The sequence below is a fragment of the Dama dama genome, chromosome 5, assembly GCF_033118175.1.
Source record: "Dama dama isolate Ldn47 chromosome 5, ASM3311817v1, whole genome shotgun sequence".
Classification (NCBI taxonomy): Eukaryota; Metazoa; Chordata; class Mammalia; order Artiodactyla; family Cervidae; genus Dama; species Dama dama.
The window spans coordinates 130,820,914-130,832,500 of NC_083685.1; the positions used below are offsets into that span (position 1 = coordinate 130,820,914).

General features: G+C 54.8%; 1 protein-coding gene across 4 annotated transcripts in view; it reads left to right on the forward strand.

Moving 5' to 3' along the window:
• Positions 1–11,587, forward strand: part of RGS9 (regulator of G protein signaling 9) — a 63,843-nt gene that overhangs the window by 40,767 nt on the left and 11,489 nt on the right. For all 4 annotated transcript variants that reach the window (XM_061145035.1, XM_061145032.1, XM_061145033.1 and 1 more), the window contains 5 exons: positions 1,477–1,592; positions 5,445–5,532; positions 6,096–6,234; positions 7,628–7,713; positions 9,810–9,927. In XM_061145035.1, coding sequence (XP_061001018.1) covers positions 1,477–1,592; positions 5,445–5,532; positions 6,096–6,234; positions 7,628–7,713; positions 9,810–9,927 — 547 coding nt within the window. The remainder of the gene's footprint in view (positions 1–1,476; positions 1,593–5,444; positions 5,533–6,095; positions 6,235–7,627; positions 7,714–9,809; positions 9,928–11,587) is intronic.

The following is an 11,587-nucleotide window of genomic DNA, read 5'->3' on the forward strand; positions in this document are numbered from 1 at the left end:
CCTTCAAAGTTTATCCATGTTGAAGCAGATATTAGTACTCAATCTCAAATTATGGATGAAAAATGTTAATTTTATGGCTAGACCACACTTTGTTTATCCATTCATCAGCTGATGGACATTCAGGTTGTCTCTGCCTTCTAGCAGTTGTGAATATGCTGCTATGAATGTTCATGGGCTTGTTTTCACCTGGACATATATTTCTCATTTCTCCGGGTGTGTACCTAGGAATGGAACTGCTGGGTCAAAGGGTAACTCTGTTTAAACAATACAGAGATTGTTTTTGAAAAGAAAACAGTCATCTCTATGGCTTTCCATTCTTGATTTCTAATTAGAGTAAAAATAAGTTCCGGAAAGGCAGAGCCCTCAACCTGCCTTGAGGAATTATACCACTCATTCCTTTGCTATTTGTGAAATTTGAGGGGTTGTTGCTACATAAATCTGCTGTTTGGAAGAGGGGGCAAAGGCCAAACTGCAGATGAGAAAGCCAAGCTGACAGAGGAAGAGAGAAGGGCCCCTCAGAGGGGGAGGAGCGGGGAGGAGGGGCAGGGGTGAGGGCGTGAGGCGGGGGAGGCGGCAGGGCCGGGGCGTCGGGAGCAAACCGTGGCCGCCGGCTCCTGAGGCCTGCGGAGCACCCCGGGTTCAGACCAGCCGGGTGAGCAGGCCTGGGGGGCGCCCTTTCCCCTCCTCCACGTAGCCCCGTGGTCAGCTGACGGGGCAAGGAGGGCGCCCGTGGGAGTCGGAGGTCAGCTGCAGGGCCCAGGACTCTGGAACCATCTTCGGGCGGCTCTGGTTATGAGGATGGTCTCCTTCAGCCTGTGTGTCTCTCCCAGTGTGTTGAATAAGAGTTGTTGTTGGGGTTCAGTCGCTCAGTCGTGACCGACTCTGCGACCCCATGGACTCAGCACACCAGGCTTCCCTGCCCTCCGTCTCCTGGAGTTTGTTCAAACTCATGTCCATTGAGTCAGTGATGCCATCCAACCATCTCACCCTCTGTCGTCCCCTTCTGCTCCCGCCTGCAACCTTTCCCAGCATCAGGGTCTTTTCCAATGAGTCAGCTCTTCGCATCAGGTGGCCAAAGTATTGAAGCTTCAGCTTCAGCATCAGTCCTTCCAGTGAATATTCAGGACTGATTCCTTTAGGATGGACTGGTCTGGATAAGAGAGGCCACCTGAATCTGGGCCTGGTGTGGTGGCCGGCCCTCGCCTCTGCAGGCCTTGGAGGATGCGTGCGTGTCCTTCTGTCCTGAAGGGTTAGCAGGGCAACCCCCCCCCACCACAGCCCCACCCTGGGCAGCCAGCTCCTGACCCCAGGCCCAGGGGACGTGTCTGAGGCTGCATTTTCCGAGCAGGGGGTTACCTGGCTTGTCTGTGCAGGGATGGGAGTGGAGGTTAGCGGGGCGGAAGCCCCTCGGCCCACGCAGGTGGCCGCCAGCACAGCCCAGGCGTCTGGAGCACTTACACGCCGTGGTCCTTGCAGGGTGGACATCCCGACCAAGATGCGGGTGGAGCGCTGGGCCTTCAACTTCAGCGAGCTGATCCGGGACCCCAAGGGTCGGCAGAGCTTCCAGCACTTTCTCAGGAAGGAGTTCAGTGGTGGGTCTTTGATTTTGTTCTTAATAGAAACATTTGCTTTTGGAGACACTCCTGGACGTCTCGCCTGGGGCTGGAGGATGCTGGCAGGGGTGTTCAGGGCTCTGTTCAGGCCAACTGTTGGCGGGAGCTTTCCGGACCCGCCCCCTCCCTGGGCTCCCTGATGGGGGGGGTCACTTTGCTCACGGAAGCCGTGTGAGCTGTGACTCACCTTCCCCTCTGGCTGCCGGCACCTGCTCACCCTGAGCCCCAGGGTCACCCGTCACGAGCCCCAAGTCCGTGCCGCCACGCGCCTGGCTTCTTCAGCACGGGGCGCCCTGGCTGCCTGTTCAGTTCGCCTGGACCCCATCGCCGGTGGTTCCTTTCTAGCTGGTTTGGGGTGGACTCTCTGAAGTTTTGCTAACTCCCCCAGTGACTGTAACATGTGGCCACGATCAAGGGCCACCATCTCAGCTCCCAGTCTGCTTCCTTAAGGTGCAGGGCCAGTGGAGTGGGTGGGGCTGGGGGGTCTAACGCCTGATGACTGGAGGTGGAGCTGACGTAGTAACAGTAGACATGAAGGGAAAGTGTTGATCACTCAGTCGCGTCTCTCTTTGAGACCCCATGGACTATAGCCCGCCTCTGTCCATGGAATTCTCCAGGCGAGAATACTGGAGTGGGTTGCCATTTCTCCCTCCTGGGGATCTTCCTGGCCCAGGGATGGAACCTACGTCTCCTGCACTGCAGGTAGATCCGTTACCATTTGAGCCACCAGGGAAGTCCGTGGACGTAAAGTGGACAATGAACATAATGCCCTTGAATCGTCCTGAAACCATCCCTCCCCCTCCTGCCCCCAGTCCATGGAAAAGCTGTCTTCCATGAGATGGGCCCCCGGTAGTGAAAGGCTGGGGACCACTGCTGGGCCCACACTCCATGTGCCGGCCTTGGGGGCCCTGTAGCCTCGTAGATACGGCACGCAGGGAGGCACCCGGGAAAAGCGGAGGCTGGACTGGGGCCACGTCCCGCGGGTGGGACATTCCGTGGGCATCACCGCCTGCCCTGAAATCCTGGCTCTCGTGGGCCCTCTTACTTCCCGCCAGGTCCCGAGCCCCGGGGCACCCTTGAACCTCCCTTGCTCCCCGAGACCCGCTGGTCTGTGAGTTGCACCTGAAACTACCCCACGGGACGTGCCATGAGCCTGTGTGCCTGCCTGATGTGGCAAATCACGTTCTAATAGGGGTTCTGGAAAAGTCTTTTCTCTGTCTAAGCCTGATTGCCAGGATGTAATAAACCCAGAGATGGGAGGGGGCTGCTTTAGGTCAGAAGCACGCCGCGAGGAAGTGGGCCGGGCGACATCTAGTGGCCGGCTGACGAACCACACCCTGAGCTTATCCCATCCACTGGTTACTTGGCATCAGTGAGAATTCATCTCTAAGATTTCCTGCCGTTATTTTAAAAAAAGAGCACTATTGAGGATCTCTGGATGAGATCCCCAAGGCTTCTGGTACAGGAAGAACAAGTAAACAGTCCATTTCATTAAAATTTTAAAAATTGAGATATGCTTCACATGTTATAAATTCAGACCATATAATCCACCTGCTGTTTCAAAGTGTGCAGTTCAGTGCTCTGTATTAAACTCACAAAGTTGCACAACAGTCACCACTATATAACTCTAGAACATTTTCCGCACCCTAAAAAAGGAACCCTAACCCGTGTACGTCATTCCCTATTCCTCTGTCTTCCTCTCTCCCCACAGCCCCCTACCCCAGTCCTAGGCAACCACTAATTTTCTTTCTGTTTTCATGGATTTGCCTGTTTCATGGATTTGGACATTTTCTATAAATGGAATCATACAATATGTGGCTTGCTGTCTTCTTTCACTTAGGATAGTATTTTCAAAGTCTTTCCGTGTTGAAGCATGTAATAATGCTTCATCCTTTTTAATGGCCAAATAATATTCCATTCTGGCTTCCTTGGTGGCTCAGTGGCGAAAATAGGCTTGCCAATACAGGAGACGTGGGTTCGATCCCTGGGTCGGGAAGATCCCTGAAGAAGGAAATGGCAATGAACTCCATCCGGTATTCTTGCCTGGAAAATCCCATGGACTGAGGAGGCTGGCAGGCTACAGTCCATGGGGTTGCAAAGGAGTTGGACACGACTTAGCAACTAAACAACAGTGTTTGTTCCATTCTGTGAATACGCCAGCTTTTGTGTGTCCAGTCCTCAGGTGGTAGACGTTTGAGTTGTTCCACTTTTTGGCTGTTATGAGCAGTACTGCTGTGAACATCCATGTACACACTTCTGTGAGCTCATTTGTTTACACTGATAAAATATCCACAAGCCTGGCCATTGTAACCATTCTAGGTGTGAGTTCAGTGAAATTAACTGTCACCACCATCCATCGCCAGAACTTTTTAATCTTTCCAAACTGAAACTCTGTCCTCTTTAAACACTAACTCCCCACCCCTCTGGAGACCATTCTGCTTTCTCGTCTGAGTGCTCTGGGGACCTCGTCTAAATGGAATTATACAGGATTTGTTCCTTTGTGTCTGGCTCATTTCACTTAGCACCGAGTACTTCAGAGTTCATCCCTGTTGTGACTTGTGTCAGGATTTCCTTCCTTTTTCAGGCTGAATAACGCTCACTGTACGTAGGCACCACTTGTGTTTATCCGCTATTGTGCGGATGAACATTTGGGTCGTTCCCACCTTTTGACTTTTGTGAACAATTGTGCATTTAATTTTACTCCGAAGCAATGAACTGTCTTTTGCTGTGGGCAAGGTGGTCTCCAGGGCCCTTGAAGTAAGGCCAGTGGCTGTCACTCAAGAGCATCCTGGCCTGTTTGCTCCTGCGGGTGGTCTTGGTCCTAAGGACTCCCTGGATTTTTTGCCAGAGAGGAAGGGTCTCTATAGAATTAGGGGACAGAGTCAACTTGCTTAGGCTCCTACAGCCTTCTCTGGTCAGAAATGCCCGGGAGGCTTCGAGAGAATATGGAAATGGAGCAGAGGGATGCTGTGGTACATTTCCCCACATGGTGGTGGTCCGTGATTCACTCCCCGCCACAGGCACACACACTAGTCATAGACACATGCACACATGTGTCCACACACACCGTACATACCATAGCCATACACATTCACATGTGTCTGCACACACACCATACAGATACATGCACGCACATATGTGTGCAGACATGCACACACACCATGCATACACATACAGACACAAGCACACACGTGTCCACATGCAGGCACACATGCACACACGTGTATAAGACACATCATACACACACATGCAGGCATACAGGCACAGACGTGTACACACACACACACATAGACTCTTGCTTTCCCACTGCTGTGACCACCTTTATTTTCTCAGGTGAAACTGCCACCTGGGGTGATGTACTAGGTGTTCACACTTCTGGGTGCCCGGGCACCAGTTAGAGAGCATCCAGCTGGAAGGACACAGGAGGGGGGCACCTGGCTTTCCTTCTGGGCCCAGAGGGGCAGGGTCTATGGTTCAGGTGGCCCTGTGTTTAGTCCCCTGCAGCCAGGCCTTCCTGGAGAGTCAGTCCTTCAGGGTCGCGGCTTCAGCAGTGTATCTGTGAGGGGCTCTGGAGGGAACACGGCCTGCAGGGGGCTCTCAGAGGTGGGGTCTCTGTGCACCAAGGAGGCACCATCGGCGCGCTCCCTGGGTTCATGCCCTCTCCCGGCCCCTGGCCAGAGGACCCAGGAGCCTGTGGTCCCACCTCCACCCCCGCGGTCACGTCTCAGGGCGGGATCCATGCCGGCTGACCGCTTCTCTTTTTTCCCTCCCCCCACCTCCCATCCGGCTCCCGTCCGGCTGTTCATGGCGTCCACCCTCTGCCCCTCGCAGGGGAGAACCTGGGCTTCTGGGAAGCCTGTGAGGACCTGAAGTACGGAGATCAGTCCAAGGTCAAGGAGAAGGCGGAGGAGATTTACAAGTGAGCATGAGCTGCGCGAGTTCAGAGGCCCCCCGCCCGGCTGCCCCCGCCCTGCGCCCGAGGTCAGACTGGACGGAGGCAGTCAGTGCACCTCGTGTGTGGGCGCCTCACCCCTGCTTTGGGGGGCTGGGGGTCACCCCACCCACTGTTTGCTCTCTAAGAGGTTGGGAATTCCAAAGTTAAGCACATTTCACATTCCCGGTGCTGGCAGTGAAGTCTTCTTGCTTCTAGGAAATGTTGCTTGACAACCTGTTCAGATGCTTGAGTATCTTCGAAAAGGACCCCTTTCACCCCAGGGTGTGTGTGTGTTTGGGGGGGCGAGTCACGTCTGCCAGTCCCTCTCTCCTGAGCAGCTGGGAAGGTTGCATTCACTGACTTGGTTTGGCTTTCTTTTTAAATTTTAAATTTAGTTTTGGCCGCACTACATGGCCTGTAGGATCTTAGTTCCCTGACCAGGGATGGAATTCACACCCCCTGCTGTAGAAGTAGGGAGTCTTTACCACTGGACCCCCTGGGAATTCCCGGTCTGGCTACTCTTGCTGACATTCTCCTCCCGGTCTCAGGCTGTTCCTGGCCCCCGGGGCGAGACGGTGGATAAACATAGATGGCAAGACCATGGACATCACGGTCAAGGGGTTGAAGCACCCCCACCGCTACGTGCTGGACGCGGCGCAGACCCACATCTACATGCTCATGAAGAAGGTAAGCAGGGCCGGCTGAGCGTGTGCCTGAAAGTCCTCCCGTCCCGAGGACCTGGATGCGGGGGAAGGGGGAGCGTGTGGTGGTGGCCGGAAGTCCTCCCGTCCTCGGGTACCCAGATGCGGGGGTAGGGGGAGTGTGTGGTGGTGGCCGGAAATCTTCCCGTCCCCGGGTACCGGGATGTGGGGGAAGGGGGAGCGTGTGGTGGTGGCCGGAAGTCCTCCCGTCCCCGGATGCGGCGGAAGGGGGAGTGTGTGGTGGTGGCCGGAAGTCCTCCCGTCCCCGGGTACCGGGATGCGGGGGAAGTGGCAGTGTGTAGTCACGGCCGGAAGTCCTCCCGTCCCCGGGTACCGGGATGCGGGGGAAGGGGAGCGTGTGGAGGTGGCCTTGCTGTAGGGTGCTGAGCGGTCAGCTGTGTCTTCCACCTGCTGCAGGGCTGGCCCCTCCCTGTGCTCCCGAGCCCTCTGGCCAGGGAGGAGCAGCAGCTGAGGCTGAAGCCCTCTCAGGGCTTCCGACTCTGCAGTTGAAGGGCTGTCCTGACATAGTGACTGCACAGACTGACATTCCCACCACGCGTGCGGGAGGGTTCCCTTCTCTCCACATCCTCTCCAGCGTTTTTCGCTTGCAGTCTTTTTCATGATGGCCGTTCTGACCGGTGTGAAGTGGCACCTCATGAGGGTTTTGCTTTGCGTTGCTCTGATGATTAGTGATGTTGAGCATCTTTCCCTGTGATTGTTGGGCCATCTGTCCGTTAGTTCTGCCCATAGTTCTCATGACTTTTGCTCTCACTATGTAGTCTTTAGAATGATACCATTTCAAGAAATTAAAATCAATTCCCCATTGGTTGCTCTGGGCTTTCTCCTGTATTTGTTGGGACTGAAGTTTGCAGTTGGTTTGAGTGAGGCAGCATTCAGGAAGTGACTTCTCTGAACCTGCCCAGGGTCCCTGGAAAAAGCCACACAAAGGAGTCTGGGCTTCCCCGATGGCTCAGACAGTAAAGAATCTGCCTGCCAGTGCAGGAGACCCAGGTTCGCTACCTGGGTCAGGAAGATCCCCTGGAGAAGGAAATGGCAACCCACTCTAGTGTTCTTGCTTGGAGAATCCCATGGACAGCGGATCCCGGCGGGGTACAGTCCAGGGGGTCCCAAAGAGTCAGACACGACTGAGCGACTCAGCACAGCGCTGTAAGTGATCGGGTGGAATGGACGCTGCCGGCCCGGGGGTCGCACTTGAGAACCGTGGCTTTAGGTGCAGATCTGAATGCCTTGAGCGCAAGGAAACAAATCCTCTCAACTCCCATTTCGCTGCTGGGAGGAGGCTGGGAAAAAGGCAAGTGTGTTCTTTTGACTGGACCCATTCCTTCTCGCAAGTCTCGTTTTTCTCTTGTTCCCGCCAGGACTCTTATGCTCGCTACTTAAAATCCCCAATCTATAAGGAGATGCTGGCCAAAGCGATTGAACCCCAGGAAACTACAAAGAAAAGGCAAGTGGAATGGGCTGAAATCACTCATGGCCTGCTGTTTTGTTTACAGGGAAAGGAGGATCTTTTTCAGCCAAATGGCTATTATCAAGATATTTTCCGGATGAAAATATTGAGACTGGGAGGCATTCTTAGAGTCTGATTGCCTTACTGGCTTCATCATGCTCTGAAAGCATGCTGGCGAGATGCACATAGTCATTACTGCCAGTCAGTTTTGTTCTCCTAACGCTGGTTTGAAAGAGTTTTGATTATCAGATGGAATAACGACCTTTATTACAGATGGAAGCATCGCATTGGCCTTTTAATTGGCACACTTCTCCACTCCAAACTGGTGTTTAGGAATTAATTTAGCTATGTCCTGGTAATGTCCTTTGTGATGGCTCAAGACTGTGGAGACGGGGGCAGATTGCTCCCAAAGAAAAGCGCTGGCCCTTCAGGGGAACGAACAGGGGAACTATTCTTGCTGACCACAGGGGACTGCCTTTCATCAAGTCCCTCCGTTCCTTTATTCATGCTCACCTTCCTCACTGGAGATATGAATGTCCAAATGTCCGTCTGGCAGCCCTTGGGCAAAGGATAAAACGTCCCGAAGGGCAGTTTGAACTCTCTGGGGGCGAAAAAGAAAATGCTAGAGGGATTTAAGATTCAGAAGAGTAACCAAACAACAGCTTGAACAAAGATTTGGGACTTTGGCAGAGTTTTCCCAGCCCCAGGGCCTGTCCTCCCCGCCCCCCACCCCGCCATAGATGTTTCCCATTTGTCAGCTCAGCCCCACGCCAGGCGCTTTTCCAGCGTCTCCAGTCAGTCCAAAGGAGGGGGTAGGTTGGACCAGAGCCTTAATCAGAGGAGCTTTAAAAGACCCCAAGTTGATTTCATTTTTGAGAATAATGGCCTTGTTATGAAAAGGAGAGAAAGGAGGTCTTGGCGGTGCTATTCTCCTAGGTTTACGGGGTAAGGGCGGGAGTTCAGTGTCCCTGGGGACTTGAGAGTTCCTTCTTTAAGCCACAAGAAACGGCCACAATAGCTCCAGACGTCCTGCCAGAAAGTAGTGGGGAAGGGAGGGGAGCATCATGTGCCTCTGTCCAGATGGTTTTTAGGTTGGCACAGATCTGAGGAATCAGCTGGGCTCTCTTGTGGGGTGCCTGGGCGCTTGCCTGGGGTGGCGCTGGACCGCGGGTGCAGTGCTCGGCTTCAGGGTCGAGTACCGCGGTCTGATGATGCTGTCGGCGCTCTGGGTAGTAAGCGCACCCTGGGGACCCGGGAAGCCCGACCGGTAGCTGTGCGGGGACGGCAGGGGTGTGAGTGTGTCCCGTGACTGTCAGGCGTGAGACAGTGCACGAAACGGAAGTTTCCCAGGGCAAGTTAAGTGGCGCCCCAAGCAGGCAGGCGGGGGGGTGGGGGGGTGGGGAGACCGTGTCTCAGGCTCCGCTCACAGGTGGGGGCGTGGTTCCTCCCCGGGCAGATACGGAAGTTCCAGGGGTTACATGCTCCCGAAATTTGGAGAGGTCCCTAGGTCTGAATTCGCCCTTTGCGGCTGAAATAATGCTTCTCCAAGCCTGCTCACGGTCGGCCCCATCACACACCCGGAGCTGTATCCTGGCGCCCGAGGTGATGGTGGACAGCGATGCGTGGTTGGTGTTGGCGGAAGAGGCGGACGGGTCGGCGCATGCGCACAGGGCCGCCAGCGCATCCCTGGCTCCTCCGGCCGCTTCCCCTTCCTCTGCCGGTCCAGCCTCGCTCTGCGATGGCCTCGCACTTTCCTTCCTCCCCAGAACCTTCACTTTTGAAAACAAATGCCCCAGTTCTCCCTGGGGGGCGAGAGCCCTTCGGCTTCCAGTAGCCAGGCCCCCTTGTCCCGTTCTTTCCAGAAGAACCTCGAGGAAGCTAAGGGGACACGTTGGTTTCCAGACATTGTGGCGGGTGGTGTCTGCTCGGCGCTGCCCTTCTGGCGGCCTCTAAGAGCTGGGCCACACTCAGGCCCCATCCTCCCGCGGCTGGGGGGCCTCCGAGGGTCCCCCTTGAGGTTCCCCGGGAGGATGAGGGGCCGCCGGAGAACGGCCAGTGCTGCCCTCCGCCGACCGCCCCCTCCTCCCTTCCAGCTCAAGCCTCCTGTTCATGCGGCGGCACCTGCGCTCCAGCCCCAGTCCCGTCATCCTCCGGCAGCTGGAAGAGGAAGCCAAGGCGCGGGAGGCGGCCACCACGGTGGACATCACCCAGGTCATGAGCAAGCTGGACCGCAGGAGCCAACTCAGAAAAGAGCCGCCTCCCAAATAAATCCACAGTTGCTCCTTCCCGGGGTGGGGGAGGCAGGGCTGGAGGAGGCCTTTCCGCGTTCGTGGGGCGGTGGGCCGCTCGGGTTCACGCTGATTCCTCAGACCCCCGTCCTGGGCTTCCCCCTCCCCCTCCAGCTCGCCAGGGGCCCGGGTGGGCAAAGGCAAGGCGTTGGGCACAGGACTCCGCGGCTGTGACACCTGCCTGCTCCCCTCCGGAGCCCTTGGGGTGAGAGCCAGAGAGAAAAGCCGCGTCCTGAACCGCCGTTGGCTTCAGGAAGTTCAGAAGGGCCCTCCCCACCCCTCCTCGTCGTTCTTTCAGGCAGGTTTGTTTCCAGTGGCTTCCTGAAACTCCTCCTCCAGTCTCTCCAAGTTAGACTTTGTCTCTAAAGCAGTTGGAGGCCGCCCCCCGTCCCGCCCCCTGCAAGGGGCTGCTTCAAGGTTGCTCCGTCAAACCAGACCAGGGAAGCTCTGCTGACACCGTTCTGTTGAGCCTGTTCTTAGTCCTGAGTTTTGAGGGCTGGTGGGGTCTCTCCTTGGCCTTTGCCTCCTCGCCCCCTGTTACACAATGCCACGGGGAATTAGTAGCTTGTAGGGGTGAAGGACGCTGGCTGGAGGCCTTTGGATGGGTCCAGGTAACACGGAGCATCTTTCTGGACAAAGGATGAAGGTGCTAATGTCTTCATTCGTAGAAGGAGGGATGGTTGGAGGTCTGTGACATTTTCAAAGTGAGTCAGGATCAAAGGTAGTTATCTTCAGGTTTCTTTCTAGATGTTGGTGCTTCCCTCCTTTGTAGCTTTAGTTTAGGTGAACCCGTGGCCAGACGGTACTCGTTCTGTTTTTCCCAGTCAGAGACCAGTTTACACTCTAAAAGAGCAACTAAAGAGGTATTTTTTTCATCTCTCCTTTGAAGAATGTTGGAGTCCTCCTGTGGCTGGGGGGGGGGGGGGTGCACCTCAAGGAGAAATTTCAGGTGATGAACCTTTTGTAAACTGAGTGACATGAGGGGAGGGACAATACCTTACCATTGGAGTCTTACGCTTTAGGCCTAGTTAATTCTGCATAAATGTATTGTGTGAATGGATGGATGGATGAATTGAGTGAATGGATGAATGAATGGGTGGATGGGTGGGCGGATGGATGCGTGGATGGATGTGTGGATGGATGGAAGGGTGGAGGGGTGGATGGATGGATGGTGGACAGATGGATGGACGTGTGGATGGATGAATGCATGGATGGATGGATGGGTGGGTGGATGGATAAGTTGATGGATGAGTGGACAGAGCCTTGGGTTTGGAGAAGGCCTCCTAGGCTCTGGTCCTCATTCTCCCGCTAGCCATGTAGTCTTGAGCAAGTCTCTTCACCTCTATGCTTTGTGATTTGTGAACTGAGGGGTTGGGGCCAGATCCATGCTTCTTAGACCAGACTCAGTGAATTCCAGGAGGATATCCAGCCTGGGGCATCAGTTTTACTTGAAGATTTGGAATGGGAGGAAAGATAGATAATTTTTAAAATTTCACATTAAAATGATCATGAATATATTATGAGTTAGACTGCAAGATGTACATGAATTTTTAAGATGAAATTTGAGACATCAAAGCCATCCC